General features: G+C 49.2%; 4 protein-coding genes across 25 annotated transcripts in view; 3 read left to right on the top strand and 1 right to left on the bottom strand.

The window, feature by feature from the left end:
- MEIOB (meiosis specific with OB-fold) overlaps window positions 1-5,734 on the top strand; it is a 32,054-nt gene extending 26,320 nt beyond the window's left edge. For 7 of the 10 annotated variants that reach the window (XM_065686614.1, XM_065686605.1, XM_065686613.1 and 4 more), the window contains 8 exons: window positions 80-180; window positions 1,881-1,933; window positions 2,025-2,120; window positions 2,475-2,576; window positions 3,054-3,207; window positions 3,579-3,762; window positions 4,252-4,338; window positions 5,297-5,734. In XM_065686614.1, coding sequence (XP_065542686.1) covers window positions 80-180; window positions 1,881-1,933; window positions 2,025-2,120; window positions 2,475-2,576; window positions 3,054-3,207; window positions 3,579-3,762; window positions 4,252-4,338; window positions 5,297-5,425 — 906 coding nt within the window. In that variant the 3' untranslated portion in view covers window positions 5,426-5,734. The remainder of the gene's footprint in view (window positions 1-79; window positions 181-1,880; window positions 1,934-2,024; window positions 2,121-2,474; window positions 2,577-3,053; window positions 3,208-3,578; window positions 3,763-4,251; window positions 4,339-5,296) is intronic. The other 3 variants (XM_065686608.1, XM_065686607.1, XM_065686610.1) reach the window with 3 other exon arrangements.
- A 1,993-nt stretch (window positions 5,735-7,727) lies between these two features.
- On the bottom strand, window positions 7,728-9,222 carry FAHD1 (fumarylacetoacetate hydrolase domain containing 1). The gene has a single exon (XM_065684845.1). The coding sequence runs from the start codon at window positions 8,934-8,936 to the stop codon at window positions 8,265-8,267; it is 672 nt and encodes a 223-aa protein (XP_065540917.1). The 5' UTR covers window positions 8,937-9,222; the 3' UTR covers window positions 7,728-8,264.
- On the top strand, window positions 9,117-20,495 carry LOC136016992 (hydroxyacylglutathione hydrolase, mitochondrial). 10 transcript variants are annotated; one of them, XM_065684832.1, is made up of 10 exons: window positions 9,117-9,230; window positions 13,216-13,397; window positions 13,852-13,916; window positions 14,755-14,872; window positions 15,895-16,003; window positions 17,015-17,118; window positions 17,548-17,649; window positions 18,086-18,165; window positions 18,665-18,786; window positions 18,885-20,495. In XM_065684832.1, the coding sequence occupies exons 2-9, from the start codon at window positions 13,293-13,295 to the stop codon at window positions 18,762-18,764; spliced, it is 783 nt and encodes a 260-aa protein (XP_065540904.1). In that variant the 5' UTR covers window positions 9,117-9,230; window positions 13,216-13,292; the 3' UTR covers window positions 18,765-18,786; window positions 18,885-20,495. The 10 variants fall into 10 exon arrangements, with proteins under 10 accessions (XP_065540904.1, XP_065540902.1, XP_065540908.1 ...); XM_065684836.1 differs by adding an exon at window positions 9,567-9,613 and having other exon boundaries at window positions 9,210-9,230; window positions 18,665-20,495; XM_065684835.1 differs by lacking the exon at window positions 9,117-9,230 and adding exons at window positions 9,301-9,348; window positions 9,567-9,613 and having other exon boundaries at window positions 18,665-20,495.
- Window positions 20,496-21,607: 1,112 nt separating this feature from the next.
- LOC136016993 (hydroxyacylglutathione hydrolase-like protein) lies at window positions 21,608-25,430 on the top strand. 4 transcript variants are annotated; one of them, XM_065684842.1, is made up of 11 exons: window positions 21,723-21,800; window positions 21,978-22,116; window positions 22,221-22,354; window positions 22,746-22,810; window positions 22,902-23,019; window positions 23,395-23,503; window positions 23,639-23,742; window positions 23,893-23,994; window positions 24,082-24,161; window positions 24,444-24,605; window positions 24,687-25,430. In XM_065684842.1, exons 3-11 carry the CDS (start codon window positions 22,247-22,249, stop codon window positions 24,862-24,864), a joined length of 1,026 nt encoding a protein of 341 aa, XP_065540914.1. In that variant the 5' UTR covers window positions 21,723-21,800; window positions 21,978-22,116; window positions 22,221-22,246; the 3' UTR covers window positions 24,865-25,430. The 4 variants fall into 4 exon arrangements, with proteins under 4 accessions (XP_065540915.1, XP_065540914.1, XP_065540913.1 ...); XM_065684841.1 differs by having other exon boundaries at window positions 21,978-22,354; XM_065684843.1 differs by lacking the exons at window positions 21,978-22,116; window positions 22,221-22,354 and having other exon boundaries at window positions 21,608-21,800.
- Window position 25,431: the final 1 nt, after the last annotated feature.

The following is a 25,431-nucleotide window of genomic DNA, read 5'->3' as shown; positions in this document are numbered from 1 at the left end:
TCTATTTTCTCAGTTATCACTTTCATTCTCCCAAACACTTGCTAGAGGAAAAAGTGACTGTTTCCCTTTCTTCTTAAAGGTTGGGGAGCCAAAGTATTTCATGACTTCAGACAAAAGGAAAGGTCAGAGGTGTGAAGTAAAGCTGTATGATGAAACAGAGATGTCTTTTCCAATAGTCTGGTAAAAATAGTTTTCTTTCAATTCATTGAAATACACAACATAATGCAAAAGTAGGTAAAGAAACTATAATACATACTGCTACCACACTGTTAAATGTATGGTTATTTGGGTGGCAATTCTGATGTACACTGAACAGAGGCTTAAAAAAGAGATTAATTAGACTGACCTTATATATATTGTTTACATTTATGATCTGCTGACAGACTGTGAGCTCAATGATGGCAAAATGAAGCTTAGTTCCAAATAGTTACATTTTTTTAATGTGGAAATTTGAACCAATTCAGGCAATGGCATTTAAAACCAGCTGCAAAGGCAACATGTCTTCCACAAACTAGGGGGGGAAGGAGGAACATGCTTCATTTTTGACGCCAAGCAGAATGAACAAGTAGAATAGAAAGAGGTTGGAAGAGTTTTTAAGTGTTTAAAATAACACAGAAACATTTTGATGCTACTCTGGCCATACTGTCACACTGTATTGCATTTACAAACATGGCTATGCCTATACCACTTATCCATGTATATAGTGACTTGTTTACACAGGAATATTTGCATTTTGCCCATTGTTTGTTCAATAAACTTATGGCTTATCTCTGTGCAAAGGTATGTGGGCACTCAGTTGCAGTGGGTTTGCTGTTTGTTGGTGAAAATGACCTTTGCTCCCTCGGTAGAAGTAACAAGATAGCATTGTGCTCTGTGGCTGAGTCAGAAACTCTATTATCAGTCCATGTAATGCTTAACATAGTTAATGTATACACACAAACACACATAAGCATCTATGGTGTGAAGTTTGCTTGCCCTTGAGCTGCCACTGATGTTAACTTGCAGCAGCACCTCCAACAGTCTTGTTTCAATGCTGGTATGTGGTGATACAGAGCTGTATACCTCAGGAGTGCTCAGAAGCAGAGACAAGCTGGGGTTACTGTGGTTCCCCTCAGTTGTGTCCTTTGCATACTCGTGGAGTCCTCGGTAGAGCCAGAGATTCAGGAAATCCTTGAGCAAAAGCACTGTAGTGAAGAGATCTCAGAGGCTGTCACTGAAGAGGTGGCTGAGTGATGTTAAATGAAAAGCAAGTATCTTAAATCCTTTTCCAAGGGTTAAGAAAAAACCCATCAGAACAGAACTGTGCTTTGGCAGTGTTCTTGCCATCCAGGCTGATGAGAAATGGAATAAGATTTCATCAAGGGGTCTAACCATCAAATTATCATTCTTGAGGGATACCACTGACCTCACTCGAGTCTCATCATCCACAGCTACAAGGATTCCAGTGTTGGAAAGCGGGCTGAACATCTGGCCCAGTGATGTGAGCAATCAGCTTGTACTCACAGAAGAGGCTCAGCTGATAAGCAGTTATTTTAACTGTGATTTGTTTAGTTAGAAATTACTGTTGTCCAAGCTCCGAAATACAGTATTTTTCCAGGTTTATTCTGTATTTAATGATTTTGAACAATCTAATAACCCTTTATCCTGTTTGACACGGAACAAAATAGGGACTGTGTTAGACTGTACATAAAGAATCCTGGCTGGCTGCAAACTAGATGCCTGTGGCTACACCTGGCATTTCATTTGTGTGTCCATGTAACAACAGAGTTGTGTCCCCTTTGATCAACTCAGTTATAACTGTATTATTTAGTGGTTAAATACTTAACAGTTTCAGTGCTGTTTCAAAACTGTTTTCATGCATTAACTTTTTTTTCATGTAGTTGGGATAATGAATCCATCCAGCTGGCACAGAGTTGGATCCCACGAGAAACGGGTAAAATAGTCTGGCTTTTGTGTTTTTTACTATAGTTCTTTGCATGATACTTATTCTACAATAACATTTTGGTGGCGTTTTTTGTGCACAGTGATATTTGCGTCAGATGTGAGGATAAATTTTGACAAATTTAGGAACTGTATGACTGCAACTGTGATATCAAAAACCATCATTACAACTAATCCAGGTAAGAGGTGGGGCAGTATTGCTTTGCTATTAGTAATCATTTCAGGCTAGAATGCAAGGATAAATTGATTTGAGGCCTGAATTTTCCTGCATGCTTGCTTAAGAAAGCTCCCTGCTTCTTGCCAGGTAGTGACCAATGCTTTTAGCTTCCACTGTTTTATCTTTTTATTTTATTTGTTTTATCTAAGGAGCCTTCTTATATTCCATGTTAAAGTAATAAAGAGAAAAACATCTCTTGGCTCATTCCAAGGGACCATGTTTTGGTGCTACCAGCATAAAAAGCTGTAAAATATATTATGTTGATATTTTTACACTGTACATATACTAATAGCTTTAAAAAAATACATTTTTCAAGAAACAGCAGAAGCAAATGTTCTCTTCAGCTTCATAAAAGACAGTGCACAATCAGGAGGCTTGTATGACAAAGTGATGCAGCAGTCAAAAGACTCCGTTAACTGTAAGCATGGATCCAAACACTTTGATTTTACTAAACTCTAGCATAGCTTCATAATGCAGCTGAAGTAGCAGGTTCTTGCTCTGTGTGCTCATAGAAACAAAACTGAGGTGGCTGAATATTTAAAGTTTGGACTGTTGTTACTGGGGGTGTCCCTTATACCATCAGTTCTGTATCTTCAGTGTTGGTGTCTATTCAATAAGTACAAAAAATGGAGATGGGAAGTTTATGTCAAACTCATTTTGAGGGATACAATGATGTAGTAGTAGATATTTTCCTATTTCTAGTCCCCTTTTGTTTTACTTTTTGTCCCTAAACAATAAACCTGCTTAAAAAGTGGGTGGAGGTGGGGGGTGGAAGAGGGACTTTTTTGATGCTTTAGGTCAAATCCTTTCCTTTTTATTCCCTCAAGATTCTTTTCTGTTGTTGCTCTTCTGCATTTTTTCTCAGATGCACTTAACATGTCTTTTAAACTTCTAGTGGAGACTATAGTTGATGTTTATACTGTGGAACAGCTGAAGGAAAAAGCTTTACAGAGTGATGTGAAACTTGAACCCGTCTATGGAGTTATTTATGGCTACATTTCTACTCTGAACATTGATGATAATGCATCTAAAGTTGTGCGCAACAGATGGTAAGCAACTGCCTGATTTAAATCTGTATTAAAAAGTGCTTGTCCATCCTCTCCTGATCTAAATTAGATAGAACAGTATTTTAGTCCAGTTCCAGACAAGGAATTAAACTCCTCTGGAGGATGCCATGTGCATATCTGCTGTCTAGACTTCCAGGAGTAGCAAGGAAGAGCTGGCTTTATGAATTACTTGCTCTTTCTGGTCCTAGAAGAGCAGAGGAGAAAGAGGCCATTTTGACTTAGGCTTAAAAGTTTAGAAGATGAAGAATTTCCTTAAAGATTAAAAGTCTCTTGGAAAATTTCAGTCTAGAAAACAATTTCAACCAAGGAGGAAATGCTTTAATATACGTATTAATTATCTTCTTATGTTTCAGTTCAACGTGTCGTTTCATAGTGAATGAAATGTCAAACACATGTACTTTCTGCAGTGATATCTCTTCAGACTTAAAGTCAGTTTTTGAAAGCTTTGAGATACTCGTTGATGTGACAGATCACACAGGCACTCTTTATTCTTGTTACCTGTCTGACTGTGTGGCTGAGGAAGCATTAGGATGCACAGTAAGTGGAAAGGAATTAGGTTGTTCTGATTTGATCTGAGCTGTGAAGCTGGATGAAAATTACAGATGTATGTAAATGTTCTTTGTGTATATGTGTGTGCACTGGTTAAAAACTGCATGTATATATTAATATACACACCCCCCACACATGGCTTTTTAACAAATCAAAAGTTAAAGTCAGTAGTTGCTAAGAAGAAATGTGTTAAATATAAGAGTGAACACCCTGAATACTGCTTCATTTTCATCAATTCACACTTTGCTGAGAACACATTTAGAATTCCCTAACTTTGATTCTCAAACACCCTGCAATTTATCCTGATTAATCTTTCTTGGTAGATATATCACACCAAACACCATGTTAAATAGAAAAAAACACAGCTTAGAAATGCCTAAAAATGTGCAAGATGCTCTTTTCATCACCATTTTGTTGCAGAGCTGTTGTTCTAATTGTATGCTGAGGAGGTGTTCTGTGCTGTCCTGTTGTTAACAGGTCCAGGAATTCCTCACTCTAGAAGAGGACAAGAAGACTGCATTGAAATGGCAACTTCTTTTGGAACGAAGCAAGATTTATTTTAAAGTTAGTATCTGAGGTTAATTGAAAGCAGGGGCTGTTTCCCAGCAGTATATTTAGTACTGAAAAATGCCATGTCGATTCTGCTGAACTCTTAAAAATTAGGATTAGGTTTTGCATGTATTCTGAACATTCCAAGTGAATAGTCTTTGTCATATTTCCAGCATTAGAGGATGTTTCTGCGGGATCAGATGTATCCAGGCCTCTTCCAGGCAAATTAGGAAAGACACAAACTGCTCTTGGCCAGTACTGATTCAGGAGCTGGCTTTCCAAAAGTACACATGATTTATGCTCAGTAATGATTTTTACTCATGACTTTATACATGATTTTTACTCAGTCACTGACTTCTATGGCTGCAGGTTTATAACGAATAAAGTTAACAGTATCAGTTGGCAAGAATCAGGTGCAGTCAATATATGTAACAGATTGTGGGGTTACCCAAGTATACTGCTCAGTTACCTGTATTTTTGGAAATAATGTAATGAAGTTATGTTTAAAATCTGCAATTCTCCTTAAAGCAGCAATGATATTAGAATCACACACCTGGAGCAACTGCTGAAAGATCTGTTCTGATTTGCAATGCCCTTTACTTTTTTAATTGCATTGCTGTACTGGAGTCCTTTTCCATAGAACTGCCTGTTCTAGGATAACTCTAATCAGCTGGCACTGGAACCGGTGAGGCACTGGCACAGGTTGCTCAAAGAAGTAGTAAATGCTCCATCCTTGTCAGTGTTCAAAGGCCAGGTTGGACGGGGCTTGGAGCAACTAGTGTGAGGTGTCCCTACCCATGGCAGGGGGTTGGAACTGATGATCTTAAGGTCCTTTCCAACCTAAACCATCCTATAATTCTATAAAATATTTATAACCAAAACTGTCATTGAAACATGTTGTGTGATATTTAAAAATAGTATATTTCAAGTGCTATCCAGCAGTAAAAACAAAGATCCTTCATTATTTTTCCAGGTTACTGTGTCACCCCGCTGGAGAACTGGAATGAAAGTAAATGTTCTTTCATGCAAACTGGCAGACCCTATAGAGGCGAGTCAAACCTTGCTCAGGAAAGAGATTGGAAATAAGAGATTATGCCATTAATAACAGCCAGGAAAAGACTTCCATCGCTGTATTATTAGAGGTAGAATGCTGCCGTCATTGTATTTTCTAAGTAGAAGGAACACACATTACTAATACCTGTAAGTGAGCTTCTGTGTTGATCCTTTTCAGGTGATTGTACTTTAAGAAGTGTACTAGGGCCTCAACTAAAGCAAAGTTAGTTCCAGTGAATTCAACCCCTTGCAAGGGGTGTGGAAGCTTCCTCTACTGTTAGAGTATCTCTAAAAGAATCAGAAACAATAGTAGGAGACAGGTCTTTTGGAGTGCTGTGTTTTTAACTGCCTTGCTACTTACATGCTACTTCTGTGTTAGTTCAGCAAATAAAGACCCACTTTCAAATACTGCCTGGGTTCGTGGTTCATGTTGGTGAGTCCAAACTGGCAGCTGCAGAGGCTTGGAACTAGCCCTCGTGTTTCAAGTCTGCTTTTCTTTAGGGCAGACTAAGTATGATTAGAACAGTCATCAATTACAGAGGTCTCCAACAACAGATCAAGCTCAGACTATAAGCAGCAGAGAAGAAAGGACTCTCCTTCAGCAGGATAGTTCTTAACTGAACGTGAAGAACCAGGTATGCATATTTTGCCTTTCTCCATGTATTTTTTTCCTATTTTTAACCTTATTTCTGTCTCTAGCTTTCCCTACAGTTGGTGTATTTACTACATTCACCAGTCTTCACCTTCTGAGTATATTAAGAATTCGTCTATTTCAAATAGTGGAAGATACTTCTCTTGCAAAGCATCTGTTAGGCTGGAATGCCCAGAGATGCTCAGACCATCCCTAATGCACTACTACTCATTAAAGCAACATGGCAAAGAAAAAACTACTCCAGCAACAGTAAGTTTGACAAGCAATCCACCAAGATTGCACCCCTTGCTTGTGTGAGTGGGAACAAGTGATGAAATGCACAAAAAAGCAGTGCCATTGTTGGGTCACTGCATCCCTCCTGTTGCAGCAATAAACAGCTTCAACATTTTCCAGCCATAACAGCTAAGATTCTGAAGGGAATGTTACTAATCATGTTAATCCCACCTCAGCTCCTCTGCCCATATACCATGCCAAGGACCAAACTGGAAATGATGTTGCTGTTGCCACAGACAGTAATGTTTGACAGGTGAAGAAACGGAAATTGTACAGAAAGTGAATTTAATCCTTCCCCTTTCAGAATTACTCACCCTCATCTCCCAGCTCAGCCCAGCTCTCTTGGCCTGACTTTGCTGCGCCCAGCTCATTGAGTTGCAATGAATTGGGACCACTGCTGACAGAGACAGGCTTAAATCATGGGGTGTTTTGGGTCCTGTGAGCCAGGGGCTGGTGCTGTTTGGATATAACCACTCAATGTTTCAGTTGATTACAGTTCCTCAGGCTTCCTTTGGACAAAACCTGAATCCTGTCAGCAGCACTCAGGCCTCATCACACCAAGAACTTCTGCATGTGCTTCAAGCCATTGATGGGACTCAAAACACAGTGAACTGTTGGTGTGTCTGCATGACTGGTTCCTGGCACAGTGCATGCAGGCAGCCAAAAGCAAGTTGACAGAAAAATGTCTATTTTACCTCCCCAAAACATTCTGCTTTCTTTTCCCCAGGTGATTTGCAGCATCCTGGACCACGCTGCCTTTCTTTGGGCTAATTTTCTCTATAAGACTCTCCAAATGCACTTTTAAAACCAGAACTTTCCTAGCGGTTATTACGATCTCCTGCCAAGACATGGAAGTGTTTAACTTTGGTGTTTGGTACCTAAAATAACCCATCTAGTTTTGTTTGCAATTAGTCAGTTCTGTTCAACCCTTCAAAATGGTAAGTTTTGAAGTTTGGGGGGGAGGGATTTAATTATATTTTACCACCTAACTCTGTCACTCCTTTGAGTTGAAAGAGAACTTGCTGACATGCAGTGGTGGGGAGCGTTCCATCAGCTGGAGCTTGGAAATGGGAAGTTACACAGTGTGGCTTTTTAACAGCTGGGGATGGTTAGAAACACCAACTGCTGCCTTGTGTAAGGAACAGCAAGTGCTGTGGTTAGATTTTTATTAAAACTATATTTAAATCAGCTAAAGTAAAGACAAGTTCACTGGTGATCTTTACAAATGAGCTTCTTTAGCCTCCATCTTTTGTGCTATTTTACTTTTAGAAGTGTATTTAAAGCTAAGTTTAGGGGAAAAAAGGATGAATCTGGCAAGCATCTGGCACACTTCCCTGCTGCATTACACCCCTTGGAGTGGGAGGGAAAGTGATCCTCGTTTAATCTGTATGTTTGAAAAATGCACGGAGGAATCATGAAACCAAGCTAAAAAGCAAATATCTTTTTATTGTAGAATGCCCCAAGGAGATAAATTCATTCTGAAGCTCCAATTCTTCATTCACTGTTACAGGTACAGCTTTGATTTTACACAGCACACATGAGCTTTAGCTGCTACATCACAGTTTTAATGGGTACTTACTAATGGGTTTATTTTAAGGCAATACGTGGCTCAAAGCAGTAGCAGAACACAAGAGCACACAGTGACAGCCAGCCCAGCTCCCTCCCCAGCCCACTGTCTCCATGGACAGTTCCAAGGTACAGTTGACACATGAACCACGTGCCCCAGGCTGAGTTGGGCTCCACGTGCACAGCCTCAGGAGGCCAAAGCCTCATGGAAATGGGGTTGGTTCAGTCAAATGTCTTTTGAGCTCATGGGCTGTGTGTCTTTGACGTGTGATGGTCAGGCAGATGCTTGGCCCATACAGGTGTTTAATGCACAGGACACGTTGTGCACCTCCTCATTAAACAGATGTTCCCGAAAGAGCCTCTTCCTACGCAGATGCGGTCTCAGCCATGCTCCCCATTAGGACCTGCGTGTCTGCTGTGCCACCTTAAACCGCATGGACAGGACATCTTTTATCCCAGCCTCTATCTCGTCATTGGCCTGCACAGACCCAACTCCTTTGGGAGACCCAGTCAGAATCAAGTCTCCTTCTTCCAGGGTGACTATTTCACTGATGTAGCTGATCAGGTAAGGGATGGAGAAGATCATGGAGGAAGTCTCCCCTTCCTGCCTCAGCTGCCCGTTCACCTTGAGCCAGATCTTAAGCTTGTGAGGGTCTGGGATCTTCTCCTTGGGCACAAAGTCGCTCACTGGGCACGATGAACTGAAGCCCTTGGCCAAGGTCCAGGGCAGACCCTTCTTCTTGCACTCCTCCTGCGTGTCCCTGGCTGTCATGTCCAAGCAGAGGGCATAGCCAGCCACGTGTTCCATGGCAGCCTGCTGGGGTACGGCCTGGGCTCTCTTCCCGATCACCACCCCCAGCTCCACTTCATGGTGCAGATTGCTGCAATAGTACGGCCGCAGGATGGGTGACCCTTCGCGCACATAGGCCGAGGAGGGCTTGAGGAAGAAGAGGGGCTCTGGGGGCAGCGCACTGCCCATCTCCTTGGCGTGCTCCGCGTAGTTCCGCCCCACACACACGATGTTCCTGCCCCACTCCCAGAATCGAGACAAGGGTTTGGAGGAAGCCATGGCCGCGCCGCCTGCTCCTCGCCCTTGGGATGTCCTTGCCGGGCCGAGAGCCGAGCTGCCGCCTGCGGCCCGCGCCCTGCCCGCCGCGACCGCCCGGTGCTGCCGCTCGTCCCCCGCCTCCTCACCCGGGTCAGCGAATCGCCCGTGCCGGGCGTGCCGAGCGGCAGCGGGGAGGCAGGAGGAGGCCTGGCAGCGCAGCACCGCCCCTGCCGCAAGCCGGGCCGGGGCCGTGCCGGGCCGTCCCGGGCGCCGCTGCCCGCCTCCCCGGGGCCGGCCGCGGGGCGGGGAGCAAAGGTAACCGGGGCCGGGGCTGGGCACCGGGCGGGGCGCCGTTACACCATGCTCGGCGGGGCCTGGCAGGGCCTCGGCACCGCCCTAGTGGCCCTGGGAGCTGGGGCCCTGCTCCGAGCCGGTACGTGGCGCGGGCGGCGGGGATGCTCCCGGTAGGACCCGCAGGGGCGGGCCGTGGGGCGCGGGGAGCTGTCGCCTTGCAGCGGGGCCTTGGTTGGGCAGTACCGGGGCGGAGGAGCCGTGCGGGGAGCTGGGTGGCTGCGGCCGGCCCCGGGTTTGGCAGCGGGTCCCCGCCAAGCTCGGAGATGTGACGGTGGATTTTCTGTTCTCGTTTTACAGTTTAGGGGTGCGCCCAGGCTTTTAAGCTGACTCACAGCCCCAAGTAGGTCAGTGTCTGCTCAGCTGGAGCCGGGCTCTGACGGTGGTTTCTATCGGTAACACATCTGGGAGGCGCCTATGGAGCCTGGGCTGGCAAAGCGCAGGTCTTTGGGATGGGAGGAGGGCTCGGGGGATGAGGCTGGTGTTTACAGGGGATTTGATGCGTGGCACATTGCATTGGCAACGTAAACAAAAAAGCAAAACCAAACCTGAGCTTTTGCGTTTACGTTTAGGGCCTAAATTCTGCCAGTGGCCTTGAATTAGAGCCTCGGCTTTAGCTTCACAGTGTCTCTGGGGAGTCTTGCTATTGTATTGCACTGGTTTTAAGACCTGGATTTAATGAATGACAATCCATTGGAGTTAACTGCCAGACTTTCAAACCCTGATGCTGTCTTAGGAACAAGTGTGTCAAACCCAGTACTAGCAGGTCCCGAGCCACCCCCCCCAGGGTGCTGGGTGGGTGCTGCACATCCTATGCAGGCTTTGGTGACTGTGGGTGGCCCTGGCCATGCCTCTGGCAGCGTATCCCAGCCAGGTTGGCAAGTTGAGTGGGAATGGGAGTTGTCTGTGGTTCATGGACCGACTCACTTGGTGTTGTGTGGAGCCACAAAATTGCAGGGTATGTGAAAAATACCTGTGTGTGGAGCATATAAAATGGAATGGAGTGTTTATTTCTCTGAGGCAATTCAGGGACGTGCATCTGGGTATGTGTGGGCAGTCATTTTTGAGTGACAGCTGTGTCTGAAATAGGATTTTTCCACTCTTTTCTGTAATAAAATGAATAAACCAAAATTCTGTGGAAAAGGGGAAGCATCCCTTTTCTGAGGGAACCTCCCCTTTTCTGGGGGAACCTCCTTTTCTCCACCGTGCTGCTGCCTGCCTGCCTTCCATCTCCAGCATGCATGTATCTGTGTGATAACATTAACATCTCCCCTCTGCAAACCCTTCCCTCTTGGTGACTCAAGCTGCATGATAGAACTGTCCCAGACAGCCCAGTATGAGTCAAAGGCTTCTGGTGCTCTGCTCTGCCTGTCTCTCTCTGCTTCGGGTATGGAGCTGGGAGGGACATGTTACAAAACCAAGCAAAAATTAAGTCATCAGGTGTTAATTTTAGAGCAGACCTGCACGTAGTGCAGTGATCCATGTGTTACAGAGCGGCTCTGCTCTGGAGCCAGGCTGAGAGAGCTGGGCTGGGTCAGCCAGGAGAAGAGAAGGCTCCTTAAGGGGAGACTTCAGTGCAGCTCCAGTGCCTAAAGGGGCTACAGGAAACCTGAAGAAGAGCTTTGGACAAGAACAGGTAGGGCAGGCCAAGGGGAACAGCTTTAACCTGCCAGAGGGGAGATTGAGATGAGCTTAGGCAGAAGCTCTTCCCTGTGAGGGTGCTGAGGCGCTGGCACAGGGTGCCCAGAGAAGCTGTGGCTGCCCCATCCCTGGCAGTGCTCAAGGCCAGGTGGGACACAGGGGCTTGGAGCAAGCTGCTCCAGTGGAAGGTGCTCCTACCCATGGCAGGGGTTGGAATTGGATGAGCTTTAAGGTCCCTTCCAACACAAACTCTTCTATGATCCAATGATATGATCGTAGATGCTGTGTGGTAGTGCTGGGCCGGGGCGGGGGTTTTGTGTCACCTGATAGGCTTCCTTGAGCAGAACGGTGCCGGAGAACATGACCCTCTCATGAGCAGCTCAGGCTGTGCTCTGCTCTGCTCGCTGAGCCGGCAGGCTGGAAAGGTGCAGATGGGAATTCAGGAGTTTCATACATTGTGAGTGTTTTCTCATTCCTTTGTCTTAAGTCACATTTTGGAAGACGCTTCCTTTTGCAGTGTTGCTTGTTTGTTTGTTTTGCAAGAATGGTGAATTAAACATGCAAAGAGACTTTGAATCAGGGCCAAGGTTAAGGTTAGAAATGCTTCAGAGGAAGAAAGTAGGTGAGTGATTCCTTTGACTTGACGTTAAGGTGGTGTTTTCTTCTCTTTTTTTTTCCCCTTCTGTGTTTCTCCTCTAGTTTGTGTCTAGCACACAAACAAACGTGCATTATATACAGCTCTTGTGACTGATGACAGCATCCAAATGTGACTGCCATCCAAACTGCCATCACATTAGGCAGCAGTGAAAGACAAAATTGATTATTTTTCCCTATCAAGGAATAGTAAGGTTTGGTTTTTTTTTTTTTGTTTTTTTTTTTTTGTTGTTCTTTGTTTGAAAGGCTTCTTCTGCTCCAGAGGAACTCTCAGCAGGTAGGGATGCTTTCCTCAGTACTACATTCCTTCACCATCAAGTACCCAGTGCATGCCTCCACTGTTGTGCCTTGTAATTCTCCTTGTAGCGCTGTGTTTAATTTTACTCCTGCCTTCCTTGCACCATGTTCAAGTGGGATGGTGGAGGCAGAAAGGGAGAAAGTTCTGGGCAGGGCAATAGTGCCAGAAGGGCCTTACAGCCTCCCTGGGCTGGGTTTGGAGCTGCATGCCCCAGTCAGAGCTTGGGTCTTGGTTTTGCAGCCTGTTGTCACTGTGGGGCTGGGGGGGGATGTGTCTGTCTTGGCTGTAGCCAGTCTGGGGCCTCTTCTCCCCAGCACAGGCTCTTATCAAGGCTGGGCAGCACAGATGTGGTTTGGGAGCATGGGGCAGGCTGATTACAAGTGTGGTGACCTCTCCCTTTGGCACTGGTTGAGGTGACCAAGCACGGAGTGTTGGAGCCTCAGGGAGAAGAGTCAGTGGTGCAGAATGGAGCAGGGGCTGAGTCAGCCCAGTTCAGAGCAGCACAGTCACCCTTGGTGGTGTGTGAGGGCCTTGAGATGTTAAGACAACTGATCTGTGACTTGCAGAGACTGACGCCTCTTTCCCTGTATGTGTATGGACCAGGGCCCCAGCAATGGAAGACCTTGTCCTCTTTGTTGCTTGGTTTCTTTAAGGCCTATTTGTCTGTGAGTTGAACAGTGGAGCCCAGGTTGCATCTGGAATTAGGTTTGCTGCTTGGATCTGATTAAACATTTAACTAAAAGCAAATAGGGAAGCACTGCTGTTGCATCAAGGTGGCCTGTGAGCAAGAAACCTGCCTGCAGTTCATGCCTGGTACCTGGCCAGGCAAGAGCCTTGCCTTCCAGGCAAGAGCCCATCTTCTCTCTATACATACGCAGGATGTGATTTCCCCAAGTAACAAACCTGATATTTCTCTTGTAGCAGTGTGTGTATTCCTGTAGTTCTCCTTTTTTTGTCCTTTGGCTGTAACAAGGCCATTTGTGCTTTTATTTGCAAAGTCACTGTCCTGGGCCGACCTTTGTCCAGCTGATCTCTCTCCCTTCTGCTTTCCTGCCGCTTGAAGCCTTCTCTCTAACTGAGGTGCAGTGCTTTCCCTGCACAAGCACATCTCTGGGAGCAGAATGTTTCATACCTCTTTGGTGCAGATGCAGGGCACCAAGAGCTTCTGATGCTGTGGGGCACAAGGTGACACAGCCAGACACGAACACTTTGCCTCATGGTGGCCTCTGAAGCAGGCAGGTTGGGCTGTCCATACCTTTCCTTCTCTGGGGCTGTGAGCTGGGGACCTGCTGGGCTCTGTCCCACTTGTTCCTCTCACTGGACTAACCTGGGGTTTGCCTGACTTGGGGTCCCCAGGTCCAGCGCAGCTGCGAGCTATCTTCCTGCACACAGAGCACGAGCAGAGGAAGTCAAAGACCATCACACAAGCCGACATGAAGGTGGAATTGCTCCCAGCCCTCACAGACAACTACATGTACCTCCTCATCGATGAGGAAACGAAGGAGGCTGCAATAGTGGATCCTGTGCAGCCCCAAAAGGTAATGCTGTCTGCTGCCCTTGTGAGCAGGGTGCTCACTGCAGCAAGTCTGGGACATCTTTCCAGGTTGCCACATCCATGAGGGAATTAGTCATATGCTGACTCAGGCTTGGGGCAAAGGCAGGAAATACTGGCTATGCACAGGTACAACACAGCTTCACAGGCATCTGCTTCTGGGCTCAGACAGCTTGTCCCTGAATTCCAGGGTTATTGACCTGATTTTGGTTTTTGCCCTCAGTTTCATGTAGTGCAGGAAAGAGGAAGTGTTACTGAGGGCTTAGTCGTGACTGTCTGGATCAGAGACCTTGTGTCCTGATCTGTAATTACAACTTGGAGAGTTGCTGGGGCTCTTGCAAACCTAGGAGCAGTTGTGTTCAGGTTACACCAGGCACCAGTTATGCTGTCAAGTCATTTCACATGAATTGTAATGCTCTTGCTCTGCTCTGTGCCTGCAGGTTTTGGATGCTGTCAAAAAGCATGGGGTGAAGCTGACCACTGTCCTGACCACCCATCACCACTGGTAACTATCTGCTGTAGTGGGATCCCTCTTCCGTCTGTATAAGCACAAGCAGTCATGAATTGTTGCTTTTCTGGATCAAATTGGTCTCTAAGCAGGAGCTTAGCTGTGAGTGGAAGGATTGGAGCAGGGAAGCATTCCTTTGGGTTTGCTTTTGATCAAATACATTGTCTAGATGGAAGCTCTATGTGTCAGTGTCTTTGAATTTTAAGATGCTGACTTCTTTTAGGCATAATAGCTGCGTGTGAAGGGAGGTGTGGCATGCACCTTGCTCACATTGAGGTGCTAGGGCATGCCTGTAAGGCATGCTACTCAGTCAGCGCTGGTGGGAGGATTACCTGCGTCGCAGATTAACTCTGCCAGGGATATAAAGATGAATGTTTTGCTTCAGCAGTTTTGCGGTGCTGAACCTGAGCAACCTCTCCCATGGGTCATAGTGCAGCCACCTCTCTGGCTGAAGAGCCAGCCCTGATCTAGCAGAACCAGCACTGTGAGCACATGCTGAGCTGTTGTGCCTGCTCCATGGTGTCTTGTGGAACACTGAGTTACACGTATTCCACTTATCCCAGTCTTAGTTACTGGAGAGTTGACTGTAAACCCCTAAGGCTGGTGTTTCCCACCTAGGTATGAACTTGTGTTGGGTTGTTCCACCTCTCACTGCCCTGATTACTGGAGAAATTGCCCCCACTCGTGTTGATGTGACATATTCCTTGATATGAGAACAATGGTAGATACTGGAAGAATAGTTGATCAGAGATGATCACCTGGAGGTTACTATTGCAATATGAGTTACGATAAATTTGTCTTCATCCTGCACAAATCCATTGTTCTACCCTTCCAGGGACCATGCTGGAGGAAATGAGAAGCTGGTGAAGATGGAGACAGGGTTGCGTGTCTATGGGGGAGACAGCAGAGTTGGAGCCCTAACCCAGAAAGTGTCTCACCTTACATCCCTCAAGGTAAAGGGAGTGAGCTGCAGGACTTGGTTGGAGGCATCTACTCTGTGTGTCACAGCTTTAGAGCTGGACCACTGGAGTGGTCCAACTTCAGCTAATACTGTGATCACAGCTCTTCTACCTTTTAATATCTCTTGGATGTAACTGATAGTTTAAGTCTTGTTTTGGTGAGTGATAAATCAGTGATGAGGACATTGGCATGGCCTGGAAACCTCATTGCCTGGAGCATGTTGGATGTCCCTGAGCTCCTTGACAGCTGCCTTAACTGGGGTGCTCAGAACAGATGCGTGACAGGACAGGGCTTGTGCTCTGCTTGAAGTGTAGCTGGCATTAGAAAAATATAAGTGGTCCTCTCTGAAGGAAGGCTGGAATACAGGGGGAAGAGAAAGTGAGCCAGCAGTGCTAGCTGCCTGCATTGCTTTACAGAGCTAGAGCAGAAGACCTTGTTGGAACCTTGCTGTCTGCTTACAGGCAGGTGACATAAACTGCTGTGAAATGTGCAGGCTGGCATGAATGGCACAGCTAGTCTTGGTGTGCACCTTTGGGGAGGGGGGATGAGCAAAAAAGGGAGCACAGAAGTACATGGGAAGGTGTGCAAATCAGAGCTGTGGGGGAAACATCCCCCTAACCTCATGAATGTGTTTAATCCTTCCCTTTCTGTGAGCGTCATCCACTTCTTCCCTTCAGCTTCATTTTTGTTTGGAGCTTTTTACACTTGATTAACTTTGTTTAGGATTGTGTGTTGCTCAGGCTCTGTTTGCTCTTGCTGCCAACCAGACGCTGGGTCACTCTGCATGTAAATAAAAGACTCTGGCAGTTCCTTTTGTCACAACACCTGCTAGGAGGAAACAGCTCCCTTCCAAGCCCCTGCCATAAACCTCTCTTGCTGGTCTCTCCCAGGAGCAGAGCTATGTGAGAATTTGCCTGCAGGACCACTGGACCATTGTAATAGTTGCAATTCTTTGCTAACCATACAAATGTTAGCCAACAGTAGCTTAAGCTCTAGTCTTCTGCCTTCTTCTCAGGTGGGATCTCTTAATGTGAAATGCCTCTGTACGCCGTGTCACACTTCTGGACACATCTGTTATTATGTGACTAAGCCAAATAGCTCCGAGCCACCTGCAGTTTTTACAGGTGAGGAGTTGGGAGGTTGCATTGCCACAGTCTATGTTGCAAAGGATGAGCTACCCCTCTGCCTGTGTGCTTCTGACTCTGGACGTGCAGTCATCCCTTCCTGCCAGTGCAGTTGGTTAACATCCACATCTTAGAATCGCAGAATGGTTCAGGTTGGAAGGGACCTTAAAGCTCATCCAGTTCCAACCCCCTACCTTGGGCAGGGACACCTTCCACTAGAGCAGCTTGCTCCAAGCCCCATCCAGCCTGGCCTTTAACACTGCCAGGGATGGAGTCTTGCCCCCTTATCAAGTGCTACTAAGTGGTAGTTGTAGCTGAAACTGGTGAAACCCCTCTGTAAACCATTGCTGGACACCCTGCAAGCAACATCAAGAGTGAGCTGTGGATGAGTCCTACATCAGTATTCTCTTCTTTGAAACAAAGAGCTGTTGGTTTACTGTCTCAGACCAAACTGGCTGATTCCAAAACCTGTTGGTTTTTCATGTATCTTTACTCATATCTGTAACAAAACTGAAAGAAGATAGGGGAGTAAGAGAGGACTGGTGCTCCACCTCCTGTAGCTGGTGCTTCATCCTGTTTTAGAGAGTAGGATCCCCCACTTCCCTGTGACTGTGCCCTGTCATGTCATCCTTCTCCTGAAGGGCATTCTCCAGAGCTTGCACCAACTGCTGCATAGAAGTAATGGCTTAAGCAAGATTTTAGGGATCATTGAGGAGAAAATGCAGAAGCAACCCACTTTTGTTCAGCTTCATAGCAAAGACCACAGTTATTCCTTGTCTGCTCTAGGAGGGACAGGAGGGGACGGCATACTGCCCACAGGTTTGCTTGGTGAGGTTGTGGGGTTTCCCACAAGTTGTGTTTGCCACATGGGTTCATGTAGCACATCCCCAGGCCTTCTGCTGAGCTGCAGCAAGGACAGCAGTGGCAGGACTGAGCCCTCTGGTCCATGTGCTCACACATTGGTGTGCTGAGCCGTGTCTGGTCCTGACACAGTGTCACCCTCCCTTGCAGGTGACACTCTGTTTGTGGCTGGATGTGGGAAATTCTTCGAGGGAACCCCCGAGGAGATGTACAGAGCCCTGATTGAGATCTTGGGCACCTTGGACCCCAAAACGGTACGAATCCTCCTTTTGTGCTAGTAAACCAGCCACAAACTACTGCAGACATCAAAGAAACTGTCTTCCTAATAATACTGTTGTTCAAAGAGAGAGTTGAAGGAATGAATGCTTACATCGGGAACTGTCTTTGATGCTGAATAGCTGGAGTGCTTGGGGAAGGAAATACCTATCCCATATGTTTGTGCTTTGTGGGGACAGAGTAGGGGCTGATTATTAAAACAAGGCTGATGAGCTGGGACGCTCAGGCTCTTTCATCAGCCTTGCTGTGGAACTGGCAGATAGTACTGGCTGATAACTCCTAGTACTTCTCCTGTGTGGGTCTCCAGTGGAGGGTGGAGTGTGTCCTTGAGGGTTGGCCACGTTGATGGTGGCTCCAGCTTTGCGCCTTCAGAGGTACCCAGTGTCACTCTTCCCTTCTTTTCCTAGAGAGTTTACTGCGGTCACGAATACACGATCAACAACCTCAAGTTTGCTCGACACGTTGAACCCAATAATGCTGCCATCCAGGAAAAGCTTGCTTGGGCCAAGGTAAGCTCATTCATCCTTTCCCTAGGCTTGATGCCTTCATGGAGACAAAGCTTCTCTGAGGAGGTGGAGGAGAGAAGACAACATTGGGGAGAAAGAGAGGCTGAGGAAAGGGAGGCCAGGGGAGCGACGTGTTGGGGAGCAGGGTTTGTTTGTGGCCCAGAGAAGACAGTTTGCTCCTGGTGGAGATGTGACCCTCCCTGGAAGCTTCTTGATATAATTACAGGCTGATGTCCATGTCTTTCTGTGAGGGTGTGTGTCCCCAGTGTCTCTGTGTGCACCTCAGTGCTTGTTGGCTGTGTGCTGCCATGGGAAGGGCCTGGCCTGAGGAGCAGCTCAAGCAGTTCAGTGCAGCACTAACTCTGCTTGGCTCATACACAGGACAGTTCTTGTTCACTAAAACCTTCCTCATGAAGCAGAAATCTCTCCCTTGTTACAGGCAAAGTATGACAGTGGTGAGCCAACCATACCCTCCACCATTGCAGAAGAGTTTACGTACAACCCCTTCATGCGAGTGAGGTATGGGGGAAGTGTGGGGATGCTTCTTGTGTTTGGAGGGGGATGTGGGAAGGGAAGGTGTCCAAAGAAAGAGCTGTAAGTGGGAATTGCTCTTCTGCTTTACATATTCCTGCTCTGATGCCCTCAAGATGCTCCTTCAAATACACTCGCTGTCCTGGCAAAATCTTGCTGCAGTGCAGCATGAAGGGTTGTGGTGAGCATCTCTGCCAGTGCTGAAGTCCCTGACTCAGGAGACAGAACAAATTTCATTGTGTAATTACATTCCCTCATAAAGCAGAGTTTGGCAGCAGCAGATGCTGTCCAAGGCACAAAAGCATTTCCAATTTCCTCTTGCCATAGAGCATTGAAACCAAGAGAGCCGATAAGCCTGTGCCAGAGCTCCGAGTCTTTCATCTTGAAGTGCAACATTTCCCCTTGATGCAGGCGAAACATGATAGTAGTGACTTCATCTCTGAGATTTTATCTTGCAGTTCTTGCATGTGGTGTTTTCCTCTGGCAGGGAGAAGACAGTTCAGGAGCATGCTGGGGAGACCGACCCCATCCGAACAATGGGGGCCATCAGGAAAGAGAAGGATAATTTCCGAGTCCCGAAGGACTGAGCACTGCCTGGATCACTTTAATGTCAGTTTAAGTGTAATTTAGACTGTTCAGATGTCTTAGGAGTTGAACCTTTTGTTGTGGTTGAGTCATACTTAGGCTTTTATTTTGTTTTAATTAAGGTAAAAAGAAGCACTTTGCCCTTGTTGAGATGTTCTACAGCATATTTATATTATGATGAAGAATATTTATCCTTCTATTGCTGGCTCTCAAACTGTCACACATGTCACATGCAGATCATTTTCCAAGTGTTAGTATGTGGCTCAGAGCCTGGGGTGGGGAAGGGTCAAACCCTGAGGTCTAGGAAGAAGCTCTTGTTCTGTCTGTAGGAGCCTGCTGCAAATGACAGTGGGACTGTGCCCTGAGACATCTTCATCTAAACCAGACAAACTGCAGTAACTACATTGCCAGCTGAGGAGTTGAACGTGCCTGCCATGCTGCTACTTAAATGCCTCCAAGCCTGGCACCTCTGGCTCCGCTAAAACGAGTTCTTGGTGACAGACCCACTCTGCTGGTGTGGGGCTCAGCTGGTGACCTCCTCTTGCTCTGACCATGCCCCCCTGGGGCTGCCCAGCTCTTTTCTCTCTGACATTTCCTTCCCTGGGCTGCAGTAACTTTATCAGGCAGCTGCTTAGAGGTTGCACTGTTGCTTAAACCCTCCACTCTTAAGCCTGTCTGCATGTACCTGCTTACTGCTTTCAAGTGTGACCTGTATGTTACTTGTATTAGTACCACACAAACGAAGAAGGGATGTCTGCTGGCTTAAATCCTGAGAAGAAACCACTTACCTAGTGACTGTGTGCCTAACTGTTGTGTGCTGATGGGACTCCTCTGCTGATGCCTTGCTGCTGAGAGCCAGGGCAGCTGCTTTGTGCCTTGCTGTGAGTAACGGGACAAATGAGTATTTTGCTACCTGGGTGCTGTTCCCCAGTGGAAGAGCAGCTGTTGTGGTGAGACTGCCTTTGGGGCTGTATGTGCTGGGGGGCTGATCACCAAAAGGGTGCTCAGGCATTGGAACAGGCAGTGGTGGAGTCACCATCCCTGGAAGTTTCTACAAACCATCTAGACAAGGCCCTCAGTGCCATGGGTTAGTGGTGGCCTTGGCGATGCTGGGCAACAGTTGGACTTGATGAGCTTAAAGGGCTTTTCCAAGTGTGTGTCAGAGTGGGTGAATGGGATAAACTTTGGGGGAAAACTAATCCAAGTTTGCAGTGAGGGGGTCCTGCACTTCCCATCCTCCAGCTTGATGTCTTCACACACAAGAGATGTGAGTAAAGGGTGAGGAGCATCCTTGTAGGCTTGGCATCTGTGTCTGTAATGCATCTTCCTCCTAATGGTATCTCCTTCCTTGTCTCATGCTCTCTGCTTGCTGCAGATCTACTCAAGTACAAGAGGTTTTCAAACAAATCTTTTGCAGATAAAACTAACAGAAGTGTCAAACAATTTTGGTTCTGGTTTCTCCCCCTCTCCCCAGTGCATGTTGGTAAGTAACCCCACGATGGATTGTCGCCTGGGGTCCCCGGTGTGACCACAGGCTGCTGTTCCTCAGTGTCTGAGCGGGATTTGGGGTAGCACCATTTCTTTATTTGCTTTAAAAAGGTGAATTTGATGTAGTTCAGACAGAAAAGTGGTACCTGAATCTTCACTACCTTGAATGCTGTGCTGCTACAACGGAGCGTGATTGTACCAGTAGCTGATTGATGGAGAGCAAATAAATGACAACTGTAAAGCCAGCGTTGGTGAGGTGGGCTGCAGGAGGGGAGGTTTTTATCTTACAGTTTCATTGATTTGATTCTTCAGTACTAGTGGTTGAATCAAGCAACTGGAGGCATCCTTTGACCTAATCCTCGAACTCTAATACTGTATGTGGTTGGTCCAGCTGCAGATCCCCTCTTCCCATCCCCATACTCATATCGTACAGAAGGGTCACAGGGAGGCTCAGGGGGTGCAATGGAGCCTGAATCGATTGGGATTTAAAATCCCGGTTTCTGTGGAAGTCCAGAGGTGTGGAGTATGTGCATTGCGGAAAGCCCTTGGTTGAACTAGACCAGCTTTACAGGCCCCTTCCAACCTGAACCGTACTATGATTCTGTAATCCATGGGGGGCATTTTGGCATCCTCTGGGGCTTGATCAAAAGGCTTGTTACAACTTGGAGCCACGGTCAGTGCTTGTTTCCTGCTTGCAGGGGCTGTTCCCTCCTTCACCCGTGGCATTTAGGGGACCACATCAACCTCAAACCAGAGCTTGTGCCTTGCTGAGAATGGAGCTGGAGCTCTGTGCATGTCCACCCCGTGCCTTTGGTGCTGTTTGGGCTCTATAGGTGGTAGCTCTGTACCTCCTGAAGCTCTGCTTGTACTGCAGTGTTCAGATGTGTCCCTACCCTTGTGTGTCGGTGCCACCGCCCATTCCTGGTGGGAGCTGGCACCCTCAGCCCTGCTGCAGCCCCTCATCCTTCTTCCTGGAGCACACTGATGGTGGCTGCTTCTGCCTGCGGGGCTGTGACTTTGTCAAGCCCCTGTTTCGGGATGTGGGGGCCACCACTGGGGGACCGCATGCCCGGACCCCCCCTGGTGGTAGCCGGTTGCGGGTTAACCCCGCAGCGGGTGCGTGATGCGGCTCCCGGTGCGGTGCTGGGGGGTGGTTCCTGGGCGGCCCCGCACCCCGCTCGGTGTCACCGCCCCACGCGGCCGGACCCGCCCCGCACCGGGGGGGCGGGACGCGCCCGAGCGCTGCGGGAGGGGCCGCAACTGGGCCTCCCGCAGGTATCGACTGCGTCACGCGTGGGGCCCCCGGGGGGGCGCGGACACGGGTACAGCGACCCCGCAGTGCCCGCACCCGCGGCTGCGCGGGGCTGGGACCCCCCCCCTTAGTGCTGCTTCGTGGGGCCGCCTGCTCCCCCCCCGCGTCTTGCGGGCGGTGCTGGTGCGGGAGCATGAAGGTGAAGGTGATTTCTGTCCTGGAGGACAACTACATGTACCTGGTCATCGAGGAGAGCACCCGCGATGCCATCGCCGTGGATGCTGCTGTGCCCAAAAGGGTGAGTTACAGCCCCGCTGTGGGTTGTGGGGTCCCATGCGGGGACGCGTCCATGGTGGCGGTGGGCATGTGTGGGGTTCACATGTGGGGGCTTCACATGGAGCATCCTAGCAGCATCGCTGACCCTTGCTCAGTCCCGTGGTGTGGGGTACCTGTGCCAGACCTCCCTCCATGGCAGGGGCATTTCCCTCTGGGCTGGAGCTTGCCAAACACCACAGCAAAGGAGAATAACCCGGAATAGAGCTTTGGAGCACAGCTCCCATGTGAAATCCCCATTCTGGGGAGGAATCATTCCTCGTTGCTGGCTGCCCGGGCTGGTGAGAGACCTCCTTGTGCCCCCTGCAGCCGCAGCGCATCCTGCCAGCGCTGTCGCGGGTTTTAAGCGTTTGTTGCTGACTCGGACGTTTCCTTCCTCTCCGAGGAGCGGAACCAGGAGCCGCTGCAGGGATGTTCCGAGCGGTGCATGTTAAGTTGGTGTTAGAAACCTCCTGGCAGCCCCGCACGGCTCCTCGCTGTGGCCAGCACGGGTGGCGTGGACGCCGTCTCCCTGCTGTGGTGAGAACGCCATGGTCCGTGCTGCACATCCGTGCTGGGCTGGGAAAGCACCGGCCATAAAGTGCCACTGTCCCATGGGAATAGGGTGTTCCCATCCGCGTGCTTTGCTCTGTGCTCGGAGAGCTGGGACTTCATCCTAACCACAGCCCAGGGCTGCTCGGGAGGTGGTTTTGGGTGCTGTGCCTCTCGCTGGGACAGATCCTGTGCCGGTATAGGCATGGTGGCCATAGGAGCCATGGCGCTCTTCCTACTGCTGGCTGGATGTGGTTCTGGGCAACCTGATCCAGATGAAGATGCCCCTGTTCATTGTAAGAGGTTGGAGCTGGATGAGTTTTGAAGGTCCCTTCCAACCCAAACCATTCTATGATTCCATACTCTGGGTGTGTTTCAGTTGCTGGAAATCATCAGGAAGGAGGACGTGGTGCTCAGAGCCATCCTCACCACCCATCACCACTGGTAAGTGCTGCCGGTGCGAGCTGGGAACCGGGGCGGCTGTGATCCAAGTAGAACCAGGACTGGGTGCCCATTCCCTCCTCTCCTGGTGCAGGGACCATGCGAGGGGCAACGAGGAGCTGGCGAGGCTCTGCCCTGGCCTGCGTGTGTACGGTGCTGATGAGCGGATCGGGGCCCTGACGCACAAGGTGACCCATGAGCAGGAGCTAACGGTGCGTGCCCATAGGACCCTGCATGGATCCTGCCCCATGGTGTGGCCATGGTGCTGGGTTGATGGGGAGTGGAGCTGAGCCATGGTGCTGGGGTGGTTGCAGGTGTGGCACCACAGGTTGGGGTTGGGATGGAGCATTGGGATGGAGGATAAACCTCATCCCATTCCCAGCCCCTTTGGGATTGCACTGGGGGATGCAGCCCTCTCCTGGGGACACCATCAGAGCAGACCATGCAACATGGGTCTCACCTAAAACCACCATCCCCAGCACGTGTGACCTGCTGAGCCCCTGGTGGGTGACACTGTGGGGCCTGGGGAGGGGTCTAAGTGCACATCAGGGTGATACCAGTGTGGTCCTGACCCTCTCTCCCCACAGTTCGGGGCCATCCGGGTGAGATGCCTCTTCACCCCCTGCCACACCTCGGGCCACGTGTGCTACTTCATGTGGGAGGACGGCTCTCCTGATGCTCCGGCTTTATTCTCAGGTACCACACACTGCAACCTGTACCCCATAGGGACGCAGGACATGCTGTGTGCCTGCTGCCTGTCCCCCTGCCTGGTACCCCATCCCTGGGAGCAGGACCAGGGTCCCCTCCATATCCATACCGCATTCCCTGCAGGTGACACCCTGTTTGTGGGAGGCTGCGGGAAGTTCTTTGAGGGCACAGCAGAGCAGATGTACACCAACCTCACCCAAATCCTGGGGGCTCTGCCAGAGGAGACGGTGAGTGCCCCACACCTCACCTACAGCCTAGGAAAGGAACCCCAAAATGAGGAGGGGGCTGGAGGATAGCATTGCCCATCCCTGGGGCTGCAGTGGGACCTGGGTGAGTGTCAGATCCAGCACCAGGAGCATGTTTGATGCTGGTTGCAGAAGGTGTTCTGTGGCCATGAATACACTGTCCGGAACCTCAAGTTTGCCTTGAAAGTGGAACCAGAGAATGAAATAGTGAAGAAGAAGCTTGCATGGGCCAAAGTAAGTGGCTGCATCCCTGCTGGGGTAGGGTGTGAAGGGGAATGCTGGCTGATGTTGGGCTTTCGGATGTCTCTGGTTCTTCCGCAGCAGCGGGATGATGAGGACTTGCCCACGGTGCCCTCCACGCTGCAGGAGGAGTTCCTCTACAACCCCTTCCTGCGGGTCACGTAAGCAGTGATGGGCCCCACAGCAGGGACACCCCAGACTGGTCCTGCCCCATGCTCTGCTCCCCTTTTCCTTCCAGCATCATCCCTTCCCCCCACGGCTTCGCTGGCTGGTGGCAACTCCAAGCCCTGAGGGAGGGGACACAGGGTCCTGCACCGCACACACCATGGGTACCACAGATGGGCCCTGTGTCCCCCAGCACAGGGAGATGACCCCATTGTCCATCAGGGAGGAGGGTCGCCATCCCTCCCGCCCCAGTCCCAGCAGAGCTGGTCTCCTTGCAGGGAAGAGGCTGTGCAGAAGTTCACGGGCAAGACGGACCCAGTGGAGGTGCTGAGGACCCTCCGCACTGAGAAGGACAACTTCAAGAAGCCCAAGGAGCGGCCCAACCCTCAGGCCATGCTGGCGTTTGACTGGGGACTCTTCAGCCCCTTCCTCGAGAAGAAGTGAGCAGCCGTGGCACCACTGTCCCTGTCCTGGTGGGAGCTTCTCCTGGGCAGTGTCCATCTGGCTCTCACTCCCATCAGATTCAGCACTTGGGAAGTGGATTCTGTCTTCTACCTGCTTGTTGTGAGGCTGCTGTGCTATGCTCCCTCCAGTGCCGTGCCTGGTTACCCTGGTGCCTGCGGGTGCCTTCAGCCAGGCTGCGGCTGCTGGTGGTGGAGGGTCAGGGGATGCTTTGGAGGAGGATACCCACACTGGTGACAGTGCAGGAGCTCAGAGCTCCACACCAGCCACCCCATTCCCTGCTCAGGACAAGGGCAGGCAGGGAGCTTCTGGCTCCATGGGCAGGGATGAGATGACACCGAGCCTTGGATGCGCAAGAGGAAGCTGGGAAGAGGCTGGAGTTTTAACTCTTATCCAGCAGTACCTCGGCTCCGGAAGCCCTCGTCGCAGTGAGGTTTGGGTATTTTTCCCCCTTTTATTCCCTATTTTTATGGAAGGCCAACATAGGAGCGTGGCTTAGGGATGTGTAACACAACCACTGCCTTATGGGAGCCATCCAAACCACTGACCATGTGCAAAGCAGCACCAGGTGGAGATGAGGCCTGGAGGGATGCGTGCTCCAACCCACTGGCTTCAGAAAACACTTCTCAAGGCAGGACAGCGTTCAGGCAGCAAACACCAAGGTGCTGCTCCCCATCCACTGCTGCTTCCCCCTCCAGGATGAAAGCCTGGGAATCTCTTGGCTGAAAGCTGCATTTATGTGGCCTTCTATTCAGAACAAGAGTTGAGGAGCAGCAGGGTCCCTTGAGTCTCTTCACTTTGCAG

Source organism: Lathamus discolor, chromosome 6 (genome assembly GCF_037157495.1).
Source record: "Lathamus discolor isolate bLatDis1 chromosome 6, bLatDis1.hap1, whole genome shotgun sequence".
In the NCBI taxonomy this organism is placed as follows: Eukaryota; Metazoa; Chordata; class Aves; order Psittaciformes; family Psittacidae; genus Lathamus; species Lathamus discolor.
Note: the sequence above shows the minus strand (reverse complement) of the source record. Positions and strands in the feature narration are given on the sequence as shown.